This window comes from Lagopus leucura, unplaced genomic scaffold (assembly GCF_019238085.1).
Source record: "Lagopus leucura isolate 7727_CA_CO unplaced genomic scaffold, USGS_WTPT01 Super-Scaffold_100159, whole genome shotgun sequence".
Taxonomy (NCBI): domain Eukaryota; kingdom Metazoa; phylum Chordata; class Aves; order Galliformes; family Phasianidae; genus Lagopus; species Lagopus leucura.
In genome coordinates, this window is record NW_024962335.1 from 23,004,831 (window position 1) to 23,027,136 (window position 22,306).

At 43.3% G+C, this 22,306-nt stretch overlaps 2 protein-coding genes across 2 annotated transcripts in view; one reads left to right on the plus strand and one right to left on the minus strand.

Annotated features, from left to right (window-relative positions):
- LRTM2 (leucine rich repeats and transmembrane domains 2) overlaps positions 1-8,414 on the plus strand; it is a 60,938-nt gene extending 52,524 nt beyond the window's left edge. The window contains exon 6 of the mRNA XM_042890326.1: positions 8,394-8,414. The gene's annotated coding sequence lies outside the window, so the exon portion shown is untranslated. The remainder of the gene's footprint in view (positions 1-8,393) is intronic.
- Positions 1-22,306, minus strand: part of CACNA2D4 (calcium voltage-gated channel auxiliary subunit alpha2delta 4) — a 114,508-nt gene that overhangs the window by 74,718 nt on the left and 17,484 nt on the right. Inside the window, exons 7-17 of the mRNA XM_042889971.1 lie at positions 21,588-21,648; positions 20,895-21,045; positions 19,703-19,777; positions 18,804-18,893; positions 12,127-12,240; positions 11,235-11,313; positions 9,116-9,249; positions 6,541-6,618; positions 5,161-5,241; positions 2,947-3,021; positions 1,516-1,602 (exon numbers count right to left, since the gene is read on the minus strand). Coding sequence (XP_042745905.1) covers positions 1,516-1,602; positions 2,947-3,021; positions 5,161-5,241; positions 6,541-6,618; positions 9,116-9,249; positions 11,235-11,313; positions 12,127-12,240; positions 18,804-18,893; positions 19,703-19,777; positions 20,895-21,045; positions 21,588-21,648 — 1,025 coding nt within the window. The remainder of the gene's footprint in view (positions 1-1,515; positions 1,603-2,946; positions 3,022-5,160; positions 5,242-6,540; positions 6,619-9,115; positions 9,250-11,234; positions 11,314-12,126; positions 12,241-18,803; positions 18,894-19,702; positions 19,778-20,894; positions 21,046-21,587; positions 21,649-22,306) is intronic.

Consider the following 22,306-nt stretch of genomic DNA (forward strand, 5'->3'; position numbering starts at 1 on the left):
TTTATTATGATTGCATAAGGACTGAAACCTTACACTGTGCATTATATTAGCATTCAGATAGCAATGTTATTTGATCAGACAGTAACCTGGTAGCCAAATAAATATGGCAGCAAAGTTTTAATTTCCTCAAAAAAAAAAAAAAAAAAAGGTATACATATATACACACACATATGTATGTATTTGTGAAACAGCATATTGAGTAGAGACAGAAGTAGCTCCCATAGTGGCTCCAGCAAGAGAGAAAACTACCATGGGAGCAGAAACGTTAGAAGACATCAGTGAACCCACACAAAACCACAGATAACCTGTATCTTTACAAGTCCACTGCATATAAAACTGCTTATTTTTACCTAATTCTCTATGTTAAACATGTAGATGTAGTACTTATGGATATCATTAAGTGGGCAATATTGGTAGTGGATTGTTGAACTAGATGATCTTAAAGGTCTTTTCCAACCTTGATGATTGTTTGATTTTGATTCTATATTTCAGCCTCATTTCCTTTCTCAGCCTGCCACACTCTTCCACTTTCCGCGTTCCCCTAGCACAGCCCTCAGTGCTTGCCCTGCACTGGCCACAATAACTGCTGTGATCCCCTTGCTGGGCTCTTTGTCCCACCTAAGTGGGCATCTATAGCACCAGATCTGCTTATCTCAGCAGTCTCCCCTGTAATCCCGAAGCATGTGTCCTACAGCTAATTCTATCTTACTCTCAATTCAGTTCTTATCTTAGTAACTTAAGTAGCTATTCTCTCTTAACTCCTTTGAGTAAAAGAAAACCAGCTATGGAGAAGCCTGTCTACTTGCTGTTGTATCTTGATTCCAAGTTCTGATACACCGCAACATGCATCTGTTGAGATGTATGCTGTTTCTTGTTTACCACTTTTTAATAGTTTTGCTTGAAAGAGAGTAGAAAAAGCATTTTCAAGTCATTTCCCTCTAGTCAGTTATTGTTTTCAGAGGCTCCATGCATGCAATAAGGTGTTTTCTGGAAAACCATTTTCTTAAGTGATATATCCCATATGCTCTTTGTCTATCATTAGAAATGACTGCAAGCTTTGTCTCTTTTTGAATTGCACTTTCCTCCTTGCTGTGAATCTCATTAGTTGAGTGGGCTCTGCTATATCTCACATACTGCATGTACAAGCAACATCATGGGACATCTCCCTACTCCCAAGCTTTTCTGGCTTTGTATTAAGCTGAATCCAGAGGTGCAGCAGCTACCACCAGCATGTGGGCCATGTGCACATAGGCTGACTCCCTGAAGCATCCTCCAACTTCTTCCCTCCTCCTGCAAGTACTTTCCCTCCCTGTTCCGTGGAGACAAAAGCTCATACAGATGAAGAAGGCAAGCAATTTGTAGGGAGCGCTGGCCTTGTTCTCTTCTCACCAGCTTCTCATAGAGCCAGTTACACATAGTAAAAGCAGGAGTGCCACTTCCCTCCTCCTCATTCTGTATATGTATGCTTAGTAAGAAGGAGATACAAAAAGCTTGAATTCATTTTTTGATACTCACTATTTCATCCTGGTCTTCCCATTCCACCTCTGAGAGATCCACACTGTTGTAGTTCGGCTTAGGCTTCAGTTTCTTTCCTTCTTTATACTGGTATTTATTTATTTACAAAAAGAAAAAGAAAAAGAAGAAAGACAATCAAAGAAGAAAAACACTCAAGTAAGTATCCAGATAAGCTAATCTTTTCTAAACTAATCTGTGAAGAATTAAATCGAATTTGAAGAATAATACTGTCTCATTCTCTGACTGGGAAGGCAGCACTTGGGTGCAGGTGCCTTCTCAATCCCATGCTGTGTATTTCTTTATGTGGGAAAGGCTTTTTCAGGAGAAAGAGACAAGCAAGAACATAGGTGAACTTGCAGATAAAGGGTATGGCCTGGTTTGTGAGAATATTCAGCTAAATAGGTCAGTATGTTGCACTTCAGTACGCTTACCTCCAGGAAACCATTTTTTTCCTCTACAGCTAAGAGTGTAATCCCATTAACACTATTACACCAGCAGAAGATCTTTTCTGATGGGTATTAGGCTTCAGCTTCACTGAGAAAAAAGGAGGCTTTTCACCTCAGGGTTAACTGATAAAAGACACCTATTTGCCTGTAATCTTCCTGATGAAGAAAAAGGTGTGAAGTAGACTAAGAGAGATGAGTTTCAGGTGCAGGATAAGATAGCAACCTTACCTGGCTTTGCCTTGCCTCTCTGGAAATGTGATATGTTCCTCCTCCTGACTTAATGAAGTAACTCCACACATGTGGTATGCCTTTAGGAAGACGGCTACTGGGAATCCCTGTGGTGGCACTTTCTTTCACCAGTAGCCATGTTAACTACTATTGCTGTGCATGTGAAGGTTTGTGTTGACAGGAACGTATATGAAGTATCAAATGCATAGCATACCTGGGTAATGAAACCTGCTGGGTGTTCGCAGAGATGTATGGTCTGGAGTTCCGTGTGGTACCACAAGTGAGAATTATCCTTGCATCCACCCAGCTGGTCTACTGGTCCCTAAATTGTCTCTGACCTACATGTGACTAGGATGCGTGATGCTGGATCCTGCTAGCCTCAGGTTCTCCACATGTCCAACACTACAGCTGCGTGCCAGCTGTTACTGGGGTGCTGAATCTTCCCGAAGGAGGTATGCGTGGGTGAGGGGTCCTTCAGCCCAGCAGTGAAATGCTGCATGCATGCAAATACACATGTACCCACAACACAGCAATACACAAATATATCACCCACATGCATTCTTACGGAGAGGAAAGACAGGGCACCTCCCACTTCATACACATGCATGCATATATATATCTATGGGTGTGGTATTGATTTCTCCGTTCCTCATGTTTCTGAGGCTGGTATATCAATAAAACATGAGAAGTCAGGAGCACTCCTGAAAGCCAGTTCTTTCACACTAGCAAAGCTTCTTAAATTCTCAGTTGTACATACCAAAGGACGGAGGTCTGGGTGTGAGAGGATGTAGCCATTGTTGGTGTTCAGAAAGGCATATCCGTGGACACCCAGCTGGAGAAAGAGGCATGAGAATAATTAGCTCTGCTTTTGCTAGAAGAACTGCTGCATAAGGATTGCCACTAGTACCTGGCCAACTCAGAATATTCAGAAATGTTTTCTTATTAAAGGTATACACTGGTAGAAAACAGGCTTAATCCTAAAGCATTTCTCTCTGCCCCTTTGGCTACTCCAAGAGGACCAACCGTGTTGGAGTGGGGAGCCCCAGATACCTCTCTTAAAAGCCAGGTCAGTCTGCAGAGGAGCTCTGTTTTACGTTTTGGTTGTTGGCAAGAACATACGGAGCCTTGGCCGGTTGTATAGGCCTCCCATTTACAGTGCTTTTTAAAGAGTAGCATAATCAAGCCAGAGCAGGAACCGTCTGACCTGATCTGCAAGAGATTTCCAAGAGAGCAATTACTCAGATCAAGCCCATACATAATACAAATTCCAGCTTAACTCGTGAGTTTCTGAAAACCCATGGATAGCCTACGCTTGCCAAAACAAGAGGTGTCTGAAGGAAGAATGGCTAAGGTTTCTATCTTCAAAAAAAAAGTAGCAAATTTATGTTCCTATAGAGACAATCTTGGAGGGCTAACAATAGGAAAGCAGGGAGGTAAGTCATTTTTTTTTGAAGGGAATGGATTATGTATTGCACACATCTTAGATCAAAACTTGGACTCTATTTAAAAGATTTTTTTCTTTTCAAATTGCATAGAGCTCAGCATGGCAGATGCATCCAAGGCACTGGATCAGTACTACATCAAATTTCCTTGCTGGCCTATTAAAGATGAAAAGCGTGGACTCAAGTGAGCTCTCAAGGTAGCTCTAGAACTGGTCTTTTGTGGCCTGTATGCCAGGAGAGACAAGGTGAAGAAATGAGGTTTCCAAAGTGGTCTGAAACTGAAATAGCTTCTGGGAAATCACATCCTGTCTCTGATGTAAAGAAACCCTTCAAATATTTTCCTTCTTTCCATGGCATTGCTTGGAGTAAGGGACCATTCCTCTTCTAGGTCTAGAAGAAAGATTATTGCAACACATGGCTTTTGAGTGACACGGAGGAAGGAAAATGAAAAGGTATAAGTATTCTGCAGAAAATGAATGTGTATAAAAAGTGAAGCCTCCTGGACAAGGCTCTTACAGGCCGAAACCAGCTGGCATTGGTCTGTTGAGCACAGGCACCTCAATACTCTCAGTTCCTGGGTTGCCTGAAAGGCAGTTTCCTGTAGCAAATGATCTGCAAATCCTGCATCTAGGTCTCAAGTGCCACACTCATGCATTGCCTCTGACAGCACTTCCATTCCTGTGAGTCTCTAGCAATCAGATTTTGGACAGCTGCCTAACTGGTAGTTGATGTCTAATAGTTCTTTAGGACAAACTGGAAATTGGAAATGATGGCTCAAACTACCTGATTTCTGTAGTGATTCTAGGATGAGTTTACCATCTCCTGGTATGCAGACCGATTGAACAAAATGTCACTGCACAGAACTTACAGCAGAAACCAAACTAAACAGCACATCTCTGGAGTGTTTGCCTATTGGGGAATGCTTTTTCTTTTTTAAGATATGCTGAGCACAGAACTAGTGGAAACTCTTGGACTAATTCTGGAGAGCAAATACTCTGTCTAGGTATAGCATCAGTGAGTGAGAGCCAACTCCCTGTTCACTGCTCTGCCAAGAAGTCTTCAAGCTGAGCTGGAAAAAAAAGGACAACTATGCATAACAAAACCATTTGGTTTCCCAAGTCCATTCAGTTCTTAGATTTTCTGCCAAGAATATGTTGACAGGGAAACTAGTTCATTTTTTGGCAACTGATATGGCAGCTTATCCACTGGGAACTGGATATAAAACATTAATTTTTATGAGATGGACTATCCAATCCGTATCATCTTTGAGGGATCTGAGCAGGTGACCATGAAGTCAAAACTGGTGACCAGTTATGAATCCACTGGACCATCCAGTCCCTGTGTTTCTGAGGCATCCTAAGGGGTGAATGATTTCCTGTGTTGCTATGATGTATCACCACAACCAACTGCTCTTGCTTTATGCTCATTCTTCTTCCTACAGGCAGAAGAATGACTTTTCAGAGACATGACAATGGAAGAATGACTAATGACTTTGCTGTATAAAATAGCAAGTTTTATCTCAATCTTACCTTATAGCGTGGAGCAAGTTTTAACAACTCCCTCAGTGGCACATCAGAGCCCACCACACCCAGGAGAATGCCGTGAGATCGCTTGAAAACAAGGATTCATTTTCAGAAGTAAAATTTGGGTAGTTTTCTGCCTGAATACACATTGCTGCCTTCCTACTGACCTCTCACGTGTTTTCTCCAAACTTGTGTATGTTCATTTAAACCAGCTAGCATACGTCAGAAAATCTCAAGGGTTGCTCCAATGTTTATGGGTAGGAGCATTTCTACCCAAAACTAGTGCACATTTTTTACTGTGATTCAGAAGTAATAGAAAATGACTGAACACAAGATTTGAGGGCAAAAGTATTCATTTGGTATGTGTGAATAACAATAAGGACAAGGCAACCATGCGAAGCAATACATATTCGTTTGTCACCGGGCTAAGTGAACCAAATGCCAAATACAAAATTTTCTATCTAGGACAAATGAATGCATGAAATCCTCACAAAATGGGAAATTGTTTATTTATAAGCGTCTGAGGAAAAAAAAAAGGCTCAGAAGCTCCCACTGCAGTGCTGTGTTAATAAAGGCTAAGGCTGGCCTAGGGCAGAGAAGACAGACAGCTGTTCACATGATCTAGGTGGAGAGTTTATGCCTTGTACAGCAACAGTAAGGAACCAGAAGCTGAGATGAGGCTGAAAAGCTAGAAATGGTACAGAAAAGCGTGTAAAGGGTTTCAAAATGCAGAGGAAATGCCCTCATCAAAGACACCTAAATTTTCTAACCTTTTTACCTTACCAAAATAAAGACAGGTTTGACTTCATTGCAGTGTAGAAGATAGTTCCCAGGAGAAATGCCAAAGGCTATGTGCTTTTTAGTTCAGCAGAGAAAGCCATCATGATGGGAGAGTGAGGCCAGACAGCCTCAAAGTGGAATTTAGACACCAATTTTTAACAGAGTGAGAAACTGCAATGGAGAGATCAAGACTGGATGCCTTTCTCCAAGGACACTTTGACCAAACACAGGTTATTGGACTCATGAAGTACCGTTACATGAAATGTAGAGGAATGTAATAAAATGCATAAACGAGACAAAGTAATGATTACTTTCAGTTTCAAATCTTACAGGGCTGTGAATTAGGCTGGCTTTGAAAATGGAAGGATAAATTGGGGAGGAGTGTCATGTTCAAGAGGTATTTGGAACAAATAGTATTCAGAAGAAATGACAGACTATCATTTTGACAGACAAATTATCATCTGCACATCCTGCCCAAAGTCAACTGCAGTTCCTAATGATCTGGCAGTCTTTCAGAGAAGCGTTGGCTCTAAAACCCCACACAGGTCTACTGCAGTCTTACACTTCTGCTGGTGGAAAGGAGAGCAAAGGCCATGTTGCACTCACCGTCTCGTTCTTCTTGCTGAAGACTGGCATAGCCACTGTTGTCATGAGCAACAGACTTTGAGCCTGAGATGCAAAGAGCTGCCAGAGAACAACAAGCCATGTGTTAGCGGATGCAGTATCGCAGATAACCCAAGCAAAAGGCACTGGAAATCCCAGGAAACCCAGATGTTGGGTACAATCAGACACCTCCTTGCCTCCCACACCCCTCTGAAAACAGATGGCAGCATTTTTCAATGCTTTGTATCCAAGAGGATCGTAGGATGGATGCTTGCTCATGTGGGGTGATGAGAATGGGCTGAAAGCCAGTGAAATGTGTTGAAGCAGGAGAATGAAGAAACCTGTAGAAATGGTGACACAACTTAAAACTGACACATAATGGTGTATAGACATAGGTACTTATGCAACAAGTGTAAAAACCACCAACGCATCAAGCACAGAATGTAGAAAAACAACACAAATATGAGCAAAACACAAATATAATCTATACTGCAAACACATGAATAGCATGAATGAGCAACAGCATAGGCAAATGTTTAAAAGGCACAAATACAAACACAGCTTTCTTGTATAAATTTGTCACTCAGGCATCTAAGCATAGGAAAGACAGAGGACAACACAGTGAGCTGTCTGTACAGTTGATGTGCACACATAATGGGGAAGCAGAGGGTCCCATTACTAGAGAAGATAGATGCTCTAAAAACATACAAGAAAGGAGGTAAAACAGGCAAGATACATGCACAAGAGTCTCCCAAACATACCTAGCAGTGAAAAGGACCTATTCTCTTGATGCCAGTAGCATCTCTCTTCCATTTCTGCTTCGGTCAAGTTAGTAGCAAGGCAAGAACTGACTTCCTGTCTCTATTAGTGTGCATGCTGGGAGCCATACAGCAGCCAGCCAATAACCTCTGCAGTTGCTTGAGGGAGATTTGAGTCCAGTGTCTTGAGTTATTGGTCTGGATGCTTCTTTGTAAAGAATTCCCCTCCACAGTAACACTTGTGCTAATATACAACAAACTACTGTCCCCAGCATTTATCAAACGCGTGGAAGAGATCCAGTGAACTATGCTACCATACGACACAGACACCCCTATCTACTCTGGACCCACAGCACAGCTCTCCAGTACATCCAGCATTGCCTCCCCTCTTGTTTGTGTCAAAGGGCTCCTCAGAGCAGCAGACTCCCATCCCCAGATGTAGAGGCCAGCTGTGGCTGTGAGTGCTCACACTGACACACCATTCAGCACACGGCAACGGCACGGCACGCTCACAAAACACAGGGCAGCAATTACCTCCTCAGACTGTGGCAGCTAGTGGGAGACATGGATGAACAGGTGAATGAATACACAAATGGAGGAATGAGACAAAGATGAAAGAGTTTGGAGCAGAGGAAAAGAACTGCAAACCAAAGCAAGAGGCAAGGAAAGAGACACAGCAACAAAAGTGAAACAAACATATCCCAGAAGCTGTGGGTTCTCCCCAGTTCCTTTCAGGGCTGTGGCAGACATCCTAAAGATGCTGCTGATCACAGCTAGTAAGTGCAGTTCCACCGTGGAATTCTGTCCAGGAAATAGTACCTGAAAACATTCTCTAGAGAATTTTTTCCTCTGGTCAGTTCTAGTTGTCACAATTATGCATAAATCTGTCTGTGTGAGAATGCCAGTGTATGAAAAAAAAACAAAACCAACACATCTCTCTAGAAGCGTGGAAAGCACAGAAAGAAGCGTAACTTTCCCTTTCTGTAGTGAAAATCGAAGTGGAGATGAAGACTGAGAAACATCTTCTATTTGAAGTAGTGCAGGGGAAAATAACTTCAATGATAATCAACTTTGTTTTTCCCTTCTCTCCTTTGGAAGGTGCATGGCCAGCATAACATCAAGATGGCACCTGCTTGTGGTTCCAGTTTCTGAAGTCCTCCTCTGACACAAGGAAGGGGTGTTGGAAGCCCCAACTTCCTGGTTCTTTATTTCCCTCCCAGGAAGTGAGATGTGCCCATTACCCACAGGCTGAGCACAGGCCAGTACAGTGGGCGACCTTACATCTTACTAACCCTAAGAATGAGAGCGTGAACCTGCCTCCCAAACTGAGATCTGTGTCTTTGTGTGACTAATAGTATGTGCTTAGGTACTGGGCTAGAGGAAGTAAATCTCTGTGACCCATATCTTGAGCTGTAAATAGTCTTTCCTGTGAATAATCCTATAGAAGGTAGCCGTCTTTCACAGGAGAACTTCTTAAGTCATGCTGTGTCTGTGTGATTAGTCCTGGGCTCCTGGGTCACTGCAGATACATACCTGAGTCCATATATACATCTCAGCTCCAGGAGCAAGCAGAAAAGAAATACTGCCTGACTCAGCCAGAGACCTGTAACTTCTATTTGCCAACCAGCTCCTGGTTTTACATAAATTTCAAGACTTCATTTAGGCTCTGATACTACAACTACTCTGATACATAAGATATTTAGATAGGAACTGGGACAAGTTATATGCCTAGCATACTCACTGAAGGTTTAACAGCTTTGCCAGATTGGCTCATAGGCCCTACTGTTTGCTGACTAAAAACTAGAGGTGTCATTCCTTACCGCGCTGTCCATGTAGGCTTCAGTCCATATAATGTCGTGGTCATGGTTGATGACCATAGGACGGCTGAGAACATGCAGGTACTCCATCACGTTCTCCTGGACGTCTGCCAGTGTGGAGATCTGGGTATAGTAGCCTTCATGGAGAAACGGAGGCATGAGTCAGTCTTCTGACATGTCCCTCATGTTTATAAATGAATGTTCATGTGAAGTCAGAAAAGGGAATGTCAAAAACTACATCTACCCAGACAGTTTTATCCGCTCTTTACAAAAAGTGCCTTGACATGCCTTGTAGCCATGCTTTTTATGTATACAAGTTTCCATGGAAATCTAGAGCTTCAAAGCACTGGCTCTGTTCTTCTCAAAGCACTGGACTGGTACTCAAGACCAGAGTCTTGAAATAACACAACAAGCAGATGTAAAAGACTGTTTTAGGTCTTAGGCAAAAACATTCACGAATCAGTCTGCCTGTGTTCCTGAATGACAAACATATGCAAAGAAGGTATTCCACCAAACTACTCACTTCCCCTGTCGCATTTTATGTAAAGCCTAAACTCTCAGCTTCTCTTGCACAGTGCTCTACTCTTTGCTCTGCCTAGCTTTTCATCCAAGGATGGGGACTATGTCTATCCACCCATTGGAAGCAGAACCAAAAAATGTAAGTTACTTACTTCCAGAGCTTTCTCCTATAGCAGTCTAATATACAACAAAGAATATTAGGAAATAATGTCTTCCAGTTATCAAAAGATTGTCAAATGCTAGCTGCTTAATTGGTTAGAAATGCTAAACATGGATCTCATTGGTTACACGTGGTGTAGCACAGAGTATGTCAAGTATATGGAAAATTGTTATCACTAGGAAATCAATGCCATGTGAAATGGTTCATGACTTGATAAGCTTTGTGATGTGGAAAATTTTGTATGCTTGAAAACGAGGATTAAAGAGCAGTATAATATGTTGAAATGGAAGAGCCAAGATCAGTGAGCCTTCCTTGGAGATCGAGTTTGCTAAGTGAGAATTGAAGTGCGAACAGTGTATTTTTGTTCTCAAGGATAATCCATTCTCACATTTTATAGTGAAACAACAGTACTGTGAATTTCTTGTCACTAATCTTATGGTTGAATATGCAATCTGAAATCCTTTTTTTTTCATCTAATAAAAAGTAAAAATGTTACTTGTGTTCATAGTGCTAACAGGTAAACATCTGAACCTTGGACATCCTCAGCATGTGTACACTCTACAGACCAGCAATTCTTGTATGTCAATTATTTTCGATAGCAAATATACCCATGTCTTTCACAGAGTCCATTGAAGACACCGTTCAGACAGAAAGAGATCCAATAACCCTAAGTGGTCAGGCCCCAAGCTCAGTCTCTTTTTCCTTTATCTGTTGAAAAAGTGTACAGGCGTAGCAAGCACTGCAGGGTGCTGGCCATTGCCAGATGTACTGGGACCAAGTCAAGCTCAAACAGACAAGACTTTTTTTTTCCTTTCTTTTCCCATGTCTGATTGGTCTAACTGGACTTTTAAACTGGCCTCAAATGGATAGGGATGACTCATCTACTTTGAATGAACTTTCCCATTCATGCCATTTCATGCTGGATACAGAGAATATTGGTTTTGGGGCAGGATTAGCAAGCTGTCCTGGTACCTCAGTGAAATCACTGGCACACAAAGAATTTGGCTGGCATATAGGGGTTAACCTGCAGGCATTGTGAAAAATGCTGTAAAATCCTTTAAAAATATGCTTGTTTTACATCTGAGTCAAAAGATGTCAGGCTTACTGACAGAGGTTTAGACAGCTTGTCAAAAGCCAGCAGCTGGAACACAATAAGCACAGGGACTTAGGTGGACTACAGCTGGCATGAATTTTGGTCACAGTGTCCCTTGGCACCGAGACAAGAAAACATGGTGGCTCAGCACCGAGGACTTGCATTAGCTGGACATAGGCATACTCCATGCAGACTAGCAGGGCCTGCTCTTTCCTTAGGTCATCTTCCACCCAACAGTTCCTGGGCCCCTGAGCTGCTGTGGGGAACTAGTGGGGTAGTCCAGAGACCTACAGTCACGGTCCACATGTGAGGTGAGTGGTTGGAGTTGGGTAGCCATTACCACACAGCACCTTTGTTGTTGCAGGCGATCCATTTCACATTGGGGGCAAAAGTGACCTCCCGTCCAATGAGGTAAGTGAAAACCCGGACCTGGGAAAGAGAAAGAAAAGGTAGCCTAGAAGAAGCTGTCACACACTACCAAAGCCAAGAGGTCAAGGTTTGACACCCTGCCATGCAGCAGTGCGCGCTTGATTGTGCTGCAGGACAAGAGCTCTGCCTTCATGCAGAAACAGGAGCCTCTTGCTCCATTTGTTTCACATTTTCCGGGCTGGAACTTCATTTCCAATTACAATAAGCTCAGAAAGCCAAGTATCACCCAGGATCATCTGCATAACAAGGCAGAACTGCAAATTCTGTTTGATTTTAAGATAGCAGCTCTGCTAGGCACTCAGCAACAACATGCAGAGAGGTTTATAGCTCACAGGAATCCTTTACCCAGGGGAACAGCCAGTCATGTGAGCATTTAAAGAAAGCTTCACCATTTCTTGTGTTTGACTAACAACAAAGGAGTGAATCCTGAAATAAACAGCTTTAACAGCTCTGGTAGGCTGCTTCTCTCCCTTTGTGCATTGCTGTTAGCTGGGATGAGGTAAACAAATAAATCTGGAGGGTTTAGGATGAGCTTGGTCTATTTCACTTTCAAAGCAAGCAGGGTTGGGAGGTACTGAGAGAGGTTGTCTGGGCCATTCCACTGCCCACCATATGGACTGGTAACAAACAAGGCTTTCCCAGACAGGGCCAATTATAAACAGTCCAGCCTGGCTGCTTGGTGTTAGCAGCGGGATGCACGCAGGTGTTTGGATGCTCAGCTCTGCCCACTCTGCCCAACACCTTGGATCATCTTCTTCCCACCGTGGCTGGATAGCACCTTTCTTTGCCCTATCTGTCTTCTCCCAGACAAACCTTTCGATCTGGCCAGTTGTACTTTTCAAACACAGCTTCATAATCCTCCACTGCTCCGTCTGTGATCAGCATGATGGCTTGGTTACACAAGCCTCCTTGGCCAGCATCTCTGAACTGCAAGCAGAGTGAAGAGGATTAGTTATTGCAGCACTGACCCTTCCCATGTTGCTGCAGTGTCTTTATTCACCAAGGGCCAGATCCTGTCTTTCTCTTGCAAATCTCACCCTGTGGGCAGAAATCTCTCCTTGCAAAAGGACGTTGTTTTGATATTGCATATGTGTATATATATATATATATATATATATATTAATTTCTACAGCACTTACTACCTAATGTGGTTGCTGGAAGCTTTACAGAAGTAAAATAAGAAGAAAAGCACTGCAGAGGAAGGTGCAATTCACTGCTGCTTTACAGCTTGTGCAGTCACATTCATTTACACTAAATGGCTGTAGACTGACCATAAACACTGCCATTCTGATTTGACAGCAATAACTGTCACTTTTTATGGCAGAAAATGTGAGAGGAAGGGGAAATCACACTCATTATTTCAAGGCAAATCCATCGATCTACCAAAAAGAGCAATGAGAAACAGGAACACGTGGAAAAACAAGGCTGCTGCCATCAGCACTGAAGTAGAGCACAAATGCATCAGATAGAGAGACCACGTGCTGTAATGAGAGAGGGCCAGTATCTGTGCTTAAGTGATACTCAAGGCATATAGAGGTAGCTAGGACTTTGGTACAAATGTCAGTGCTCTGTTTCTGTGCTCTGACCAAGGAGAGGTCTAATCAGCATAGAAGGCTGCAGAAGCTGGTGTGCAGAGTGAAAAGTACAGAAAGAGGAAAATATGACAGCTCTGCACAGAAAATTAATGAGGCAATGGCATGAGATGGAATGAGTATGGGAGGCTATTTGAAGGGTGGCTGAGGTTATATCAAACAGCAGCAATTTTAAGCTGGAGAGAATAGACATAAATTAGGAATAAAGACTTGAAATGGCAAGACTAATTGCATAAAATAAAAGTAAACACTGGAGTGCAGGGTGTGAACTGGGACTCGTGAGATGTTTCAGGTTTCAATTCACAAGTCTCTTCTGGCTTGGCAAGGCTGTTATAACAAAAGGCAAGCATCTTTACCAGTATGAATGGCACTACTACTGCAGATTGGCATCATGACCATCAGTACCCAGAAACCTAGTCAAAGTCAAGACTTCTCCAGTCAGTTCACCACCCCACCATTACCTCTATGGTTATTCATCTATATAAAATACCAGAGTTGGTGTTAATATCACCATAATGTCTCCTTACATTTATGTTAGAGGTCCTGTCTTCTACCACACCATTCTTAATATCACTGAAATAAATGTTACTCTACTTCAGTGACCATGAATTCAACGTCTACTGAGTGACCACTGTTAGAACAACATGTATGGTCCCATCCCTCTCTTTTGCTTAATAATCACAGCTATATCACTGACCAGAACCTGGACAGATGATTACAAAAGAGAACCACAGAATCCTTAGGGTTAGTAAAGACCTCTAAGATCATCCAGTCCAACCATCAGCTCATCCCCACCATGTCCACTGCCCACATCCCTCAGTGCCACATCCACACGGTTACTGAATGCGAAGGATGGTGGCACCATAACCTCCCTGTGCAGCCTGTGCCACTGCAGCACCTCCTTCTGAGAAGAAATGTTTCCTAACATCCAACCTGAATCTCCCTAGGTGCAACATGAGACCATTCCCTCTCATTCTAAACAGTGAGGTAATGTGGTCATATGCATATCTTTCTCTGTGGAGTCCCCAAGCACTGATGTTTCCAATGGTCCAGGAAGTTTCTACACCTTGTACCATGGAAAAGCCCTGAGTGCCAGCTGCAGGATAGCTGGAGGCCCCAGGAGTGTCACAGCAGGAGTGTCTCCTGCTTGGCAAGGGGACCCAAGGCAGAGCCTGGTAGTGCTGAACAGCAGCAAGAACAGGATGCCTTTCGGTACAAAGGAGAAAAAGGGAAAAGCAGCTGATAGCCATGTGGGATTGTGCTATAAAACCACCAGATGAGGAAGATGAGAAGGAATCTCAGGTGAGCTATTCCTAGGACAGATACCAATGGTTTCCAGAGAGAATGGCAAATGTAAGTTTTCATCACTGAGGTGCAGGGTTATGGTGGTGCAGGAGACATCAGAATAAGGTCCATATCACAGATATGCAAGCCTTGTAATTACAAAAGCAGCTTATTCAGACCGTTGCAATCTGCAAAGTATTTTGTTTGGGCAATTATTACATTAATGTTTTATTAAGGTTGTCAGCAAACTACTTCAGACATCTCCTCTCTAGCTTCTTTAGACTTCATAATACTGAGATACTAAGAAATTAGATGCTGTATCAGAACCAGCAATCTCCTAATTACTGGAGTAGATGATATTTTCAACAGGGAAAATGAGATCATCACTGTCACAGAAATAGAGATTAAAAAGACAGATTTAGAAAACAAACGAACAAGAGGTAATCCCTGATGTTTGGATCCTTTTGTGGCTGGCTGCAGCTGTAGCAAATGATCTAGAAACACTCACACAAAGTTCTGAGCATAATTCCCTGCTCTGACTGAAGACTTAAGGGTGTGAAATAAGGTGAGATGGGGAGCAAGATGCCCAGAGACAGATGTCTGAAAGGGTGTGGGCTAGAGATGAGGTCTGTGAATGAGGGTTGGGGCCATGTATTCTCCTGTATAAGTTTGGTCATGTTGCCGGGAGGAACAGGCATGATCTAATTCATTCAGGGTCATGATGTCTTATGCTCACTTATTTGTTCATTGCTATTTACTTTGCAGTTTCAGCCTGGTCAAAACAATGGTGAAGCAATGGGAACATGAGCAAAGCTCAGTGATATATGCACCCCCAGAATAATGGTACACCCATCTGGCCAAATGGCTGAGTGTCCCCCTCCACCTCTGTCTGCCCCACATTCACACAGACATGCCTTCAGAATTATGAGGCATTCAAACTTATTGACAAGTCCCCCCTAGGCAGAAGGTGAGCACTAAGGAAGGAAACAGAAAGTCATTGAAGGAGAAACAAGAGATGGCTTTAAGCAGAATTGCAGAGGCTGGCGAGCAGGAAATTCTGAGCTTTGCATATCCTGAAAAATATACTGCAGAATCCAAGCCCAGAAAGATGTGAGTGGAATCAAGAAAAGATTTATAAACTTTCTGGTGAGAAGAAAGGGAGTACAAAGAGTACATTGGCAGATGGTAAAACAAAACAAACCAAACAAAAAAAAGCCCACAACAAAAACAGCAGAGAAATAATCAGACAAAGATGCTTTATAGCCTCCATGTTTTACCATCAAAAGAACAGTATTGTAGTGGCTGGGTACAGTCTGAAGTTGTAAGAAATAAAAGAAAGAATTACAGGGAGGGTCACAAAGTGATTGGATTCAAGAAAAAGTAAACTGAAAGCATTCAAATAATCTGTGCTGAGCAGAAAGGGTAAGAATTGCAGAACGTGCTGCTGGACTGCTTGCCCTGTGGGCTGAGACCAGACTGGGACCTTACTGAGATCCCAAAGGGCAACAAGGAACTGCCAGAAAGTACATTTTACATAGGAAAGATGGGTAAGTTGTCCTTAAGCATCTACACCAGTGCTAGAAAAATAGTGACAGTCCTACCATGAGTATGCAGAGGTAAAGTCCCAGCTAGGTGGGATGTAAGAGGCTGCAAACTCTTTCTATTTCTTACATCAGACAGGTTTACTCTCTCCATGACATTAGTTCTCAGATATTCATATTTCATCAAAGGCCAATTTGTTACCAGTTTCACTTTTTTCTTTTTCTTTTTTACCTATAGTCATTTGGGAATGAGCTAGTCATAATTAATCTCACAATTTCTGTCACTTCTGAGTGCAGCAGTGAGTCAGGGTGCCATTAAAACAGCTTGGTGTTAGGAGCAGAGTTTGTTCCGTGGTGGCCTCAGAGAGCAAAATCCAGGCTTTCTCTTCCTCCATGGGATCAGCTTTCAAAATGCCTACTTACATAGAGGGCCCTGAGAAAGGAGGACCCAAAAGAGCCCCAGATTTTGCACTGCCTTATCCTAAGAGGTTGACTGTAATGAATATATGAAGGTATGTATGATGCCCCTAGGATTTGGGGGAGTGTATTTGCATAGATATGTGTGTACATACATATGTATGGCATGACTATACAAATATAAAAATATATTTACAATTTATTTACACTGGGAAGAATAATCGGAGGCTCCAGTGCGGAAGAGGAGGCTGAACATTGGCCGGAGAGGAACACTGCGGAGGCAGATCAGCTGCCTATGAATTAACAATGTGACAGCATCTGAAGAAAGGTAACTGTTGTCTTTCGTTGCGTTAAGAGAGAGCTGTGGAGTGTAAGACAAGGAAAATAATTATTATGCTCCGCTTAGCCCTCGATAGCTCTCGGCTGCAGCACTCGGCAGTGCTGGGAGCACTCTGCTCCACGGGGGGCAGAGAGGCCAAACTGAGATGTACACAACTGATGGAGAAGAGCGAAGAGATGTACCCAGCATGTGGGAGGAGAGAAGGCAGCAGTGAGATAGACTTGAACTCGATAAGCCAGAAAGGAACTCAGAACAAGCTTGACACTTGAGAATTTGAAAGCGCTTTCTGAATGCCATGCTTAGCACCATCGGTTCCCCTGTGATGCATATTTCAGTGAAACTCCGTGGTGTGTGGCTAAATTGAAACAGAGAGTGTAAGTGGCTTATGGAGCGTGGCAGAGGCAGGGGAAGCTGTGGCTAACTGTGCTCCTGGAGCTGCTGTGTGGATTGCGTTTGAGATTAAAATATGCCCTGCTTCCCCCAGGGCATCACGGAGGGAAACAAGGGCGGTGAGACACTGTACTCTCCTTCACCCCCCTCTGCCACTCGTAGCTCACCCGAATACGTCTCTGCCAGGCTATTAATTCTAAAAGCAATTGGGCTGAGGAAAATTACCGGGGAAATTCTGCAGTCACTTTCATTATAGATATTATTACTGGTTGTCTATTGTAATCAGCAAAGCCCATTTCATCAGCGTGATGTAGCATCTTTCATTCTCTTGCGTATGCTGCTGTGAACAATAACAGGACAGACAATCCGTGAGGAACAGTTATGATTACATGCTGAGAATGTGAATTTTGTCTGATGGAGGTGGGGTGGCTGCTTCCACCCAGGCTGCACTCCAGCCCTGCCGTTGCGTGCCTTATCTGCATGACCATGGCAGCAGCACCACAGGTTTGTTTCAGGACAAGGTGATGCAGACCCCTTTCCTCCCCTGTGACTGACTGGGATCTATTAAAGCCTTAAGAGATTTCAAAGTCCTTAAAGCACACATATGCTTGCAGGGGATGTTCTTCTGCAGACTTGGGGATTGCCTGTCCAGTGAGGGAGAAGGTATGCAGTCTAATCTCTTGTGGGAGAGATCATATGCCTGGCAGAGCCGCCTGCTGTGTCAGCTGGGACAAGGAGGTTGTCTTCAGGGCTGTGCTCCATTCTTCCCCACTGAACCCTGCAAAGCTGTGCTGGTTGAGAGGGCCTGCAGCTGAACTGCGTTAAGCATCTTCAATCTGTTGTCACAGTACATAACCAGTGACATGTTAGACTTTAAGAAACCAGTTTTATTCTGGGGGAACAACGGTTTAAGTATTCTTATTTATACTGCTCAAGCCTACATATGCTCTAGGTCTTTTGTTATGAAGATAAAATCTGTTTTGCCATAAAATGTGAGGATATGTTTAGGTAAATCTAACAGACATCTAGTGCACGTAATTGTTCTAGGTTTGTATCATTACTGTTTCCATGGTCATCTAAGCAATTATCTTCTGCAAAAGATGTCAAATTACATCAGTGATGATGCTAAACTACTCTTCTCAGGTTGCCATTAGGTTCATCAAGCTTTAGTTACCGCTGCCAAGTCAGTTCAGTCACCACCACTGGTTGATTCAGCTCTGATCGCACCAGCATAAATTAGGAACATGGTCACTGTATAGTCAATGAGCTTAAACTTACAGTCTGCAAAATGAGTAAGAGTGGAGTATCTTTCCCAGGATGCCAACATTTCTGTTACAACCTTTAACATCAGCATCCTTATTTGGACCACTGGCATCATACTGCTACATATATTTTGCCAGCACCAAGGGCATGGAATTTTTTCCACCTAACTCACTACAGACAAAGTAGTGAGGACGGGGTATCCAGCAGACTTTTTTTGTTAATATTTCTTAAGGAATGGAATTCAGTCACACATTTACCTCCAAGCAGAAATCACAAGTGTTCACATAAGGCAATGAATTATTTATGAATCTTATCACAGCCAAAATCCTCCTGGCCTGTGATGAGCCAGTGCAACACAGCAATGAGGAGGAGGAGGGGATGATTCAGGGGGGCCAAGTGAGGAAATGTCTCCCCATCTGCGGGGTCTACATACCCACAAGCACTGCTCCCCTGGGCACTCAACTGCCATCCTGGGCAGGTTAGCAGCATTACACACAAACCTACACCTGGTCACTCTTGTCACAAATTCAGAACCCATCGGAGTAGTTTGCACAACCCATATCAACTCTCCCCACAGCATCATGGTGAATATGCTACATCAGATACAAAGGAGAGAGCAGGGATACACATGCCCTGTGTGAGCATCAGCACAGAGCCTCTTACCTCCCTCAGGATTTTGAAGGACTCCGTCAAGGCCTTGTTCACCGTTCCCACTCCTTTTGCCTGCAGTTCGTCCACCAGCTGCTTGAAATGCTGTCAAGAACCCAGAAAAGTAGTGGTGAGCTGCAGGCAGGCTCATCCTTGGAGGGGGGAAGAAAGGGAGACCTGGAGAGCCCATACTTGTGGACTCCAACCCTTTTTTCATCGCTGGCAGTGCAGTGTCACACCACCATGGATGAAGGTGGAGAAGTGGCTGTGCTGTTAGCAGAGCCATTGCATTACAGAGCACAGCCCTTGGACTGTGAAGTCCCAGTGGATTGTGAAACATCACAAAAGGGGGAAAAAAAAATAAAAGTTAGAAATTAGACTTTCGTCTATCTATTCCTTCAGGAAAAATGACAACAACAACAACAGACATTCCTGTGCATGTGAGAGCAACAGAATAAAGAAGAAGAAAACAAGCATTCAAGCTGGCTTTGATCTGGTTGAGACAAAACCCTCAGAGAGTGCTCTCCACAAAATGGACAAGCTCCAAAAGAAATGAGGGTCCGCTGGGAAACGCTGCAGGAGATGTCACCCTCTGAGGGTGTACTCTGCAGCCCAGAGCTAGGCTGGGAAAGAAATTTGGAGAGAAAGCTGATGAATGATGTGAAGGAATGCACTACCTGGTTGCTGCCATTTAGCAACAAGTTAACCCAATGTCATGGTACCTTTATGCAAAGTTGAACCAGAGCCAGTACACACCACTGAGCTGGTGCTTGCTTCTGAAATACAGACCTACATGCTTCTAGGAGATAACTGTTTCTTGCTCTTAGATTTTCATGTTGAAGCATCTTAACTCCATGCACTTATCACTTATCGCTGCCTTGTCTGGATAGCATTAGTGGAAGCCTGGTACTTACCTCTCTGTTGTCTCTGTCTGCTTGGACCAGGATACCCTTAAAACAGGGTTCAATAAAATGAACATAATCATTGTACTGCAAAGATAAAATGAGAAGAAAGTTGGTGCAGTGTCCTGGATGAAGGCTGAAAAGCATTATTAATCATTAACACATTTTATAAATTTTTCCCTTTCAAATTGTTTGCAGTAATCAAGGAAAAATACAATTTTGATAAACCCCATGTATGTTTAAATAATTTGTTAATTATAGGGTTTTCTTTTTCTTTGTATTACATTTGGGCATATCCACATATACAATAATTTTTTTCCCACTCAGACTCTCTAGAGATCTCCATGCTCTACAAGCTTGTGCCCCTTCTTACAATTGTTTATAATATTTGCACGTATTTTTTTACTTCTGTAGACTTCGAGCCCCAGTCATAAGATGAACCTTGTCAGTGGTTTTGTAGCCTAGCAGTCAATGTCTCTGATACTCAGCTAAATAATAATATGTTAAGTTACCCTACATCCACTGAATTACAATTATTAGTGCAGTGTCTGCTTCCAGCCTGACATGTATGTGAGGAAGGAGATGCCATTATAAACCCTTTCCTTTAAGGTTCAGATGAGTATATTTGTCATGGACTAAGGTGGTAATTACTGATGGTTACCAATGCTCAGCTTATCAATAGGACCTTAGGTCAGGCTGTAATATATCTGAACCAGAAGGCTCTTAGTGTAGGTGTAACATCACCTGACCTTTCTGTGATTATTTTTTTTTTTTAAGAGTAGATTATATTTACATCTTCTTAACAATTTCCTTCCTTTTATCTGCCAACACTATTCATCCCTCCCTCCATTCATCCATATAAAGACAGAGCTGTCACCACTGGAGTTTCTAACCATGTTACACAATGGGAAAGCTGCCATGAAAAGTAGATTTTATACCTTGGTGATAGTGCCTTGGCAGACTCATATGGAAAGCCTGGTGAAAGAGGCAGTGCTTGAATTTGCTTTGAGAATTAAAAGGTGAGCAGTCATTTGTCTCTAACCTGACTCAGAATCCCCCAGTCTCACTGTGAATCATGGAAAAAATTTCCTTTTGTGTTCATTGGTGCTGGTTCTCTCTGGGTAATCAGACCATTCTTATCATGGCCAGGGTCTTGAAAAGGGAGAGAGTAGCACCAGTGCATCCCGACCAAAGACATACTTACTGCAATGATATTGACAAAGTCATTTTCCCCAAGAGTATCTAGAATGGTGACAATGGTGTGTTTGGCAATGGTCATCCGCAGGCCCTTCATGCTTCCACTGACATCCACAATGATGACAATGTCCTTGGGAGAGGTGGCTGCTTGGATGTACCTTGGTAAAAAGAGGAATACAAGAAACCATAAAAGAGTGGAGTGAAGGATTTCTGGGCATATGCATCCGGGTGATGTGAGCCACAGCATGACATGCACTGTGAGTATGGCTATCCCACAGGGTCCAGCTGTTCAACAGCAGGGCTCTTGCTACCCACCTGCCTCTCCCAGCCTCTTCACACATGGACAAGAGTTGGGACAGCTGCAGACATATGTCCAGGTTTCAGCCGAGAGTGACAACTGCTACTGTACTACACTTATGCCATTTAGCTGTGCTGAACAAACTGAGCGAATGCCTGCCTTTCTGTGTAAACAGTCCCATTCCTCTAGCTGCAGGTTTAAGAAGGAAGCACGTGTGGTACTTTCTACGTGGCACAGGTCAGATCCCCTATGGAAAGTTGGCACTGTCTAGTGTCAAGCCTCTAGTTATGTACCCTTCTCCTTCATGAACAGCATGGCACAGTGGCTGCTGCTCAGCAGCTCCTCAGGTGTCACTGTGAAAAAGAGGAAGAGGGGAGAACCAACTTTCTCCACAATGCTTACCAGCCACGATTCCTGCAGTCAAAGGAGATGACCCCATTCTCATCTGGTAGCCACTTTATTCCTGAGGGGAGCAGCAAAGGGAGCAATCAGCATGTACAAAAACAGGCATGGACTCCCTGCCAGTGTATCCAAAGCACTAGCAGAGCTCTGTGGTCTTCAGCAGTTCCCAGAAAACTATTAAAATTTTATTAATGAATATTGTCAGGTTTTGGCTGGTGTCTCCTTGTAGTCTGGTAAAACGTGAGGAGCAGTTGCACTTACTTTAAACATTCTGATGTAGTTCTCCACTTTTTTTTCTCATCAAGAGCATAAGGCAGCAGCTACAGAGAGAGCAATGTGTCCAATGTTCCCTGCTGGAGGCTCTGCTCAGCCATCCCTCTGTTCCCTTCCATAACACTTGGCAGACAGGTCATAGAGCAAGGGCACACAGCCATCTCACAGAGAGGCCACCAGGTCACGTTGCAGCTGTGGAGGGTCTCCCAGCCTCCTCCAAGTGTGCGTGGGCCCTCCCTCTAGTGCTGTGACCTTACACAATGCTCAGAACTGGTGATCAGGTAAGTCAGGCTGAGCAACTGTTTTGGGCATGTGTGGCCTTGAGCATGAAAAAGGGCTGTGGCACTGTGACTGCAACTAAAAACAGCATGGAAGTGAAAAGATTACACCCAGTCCAGTAAGCTTCTTTGTAGGGCAGCCTGTCCAAGGCACAGTCCTACAAACAG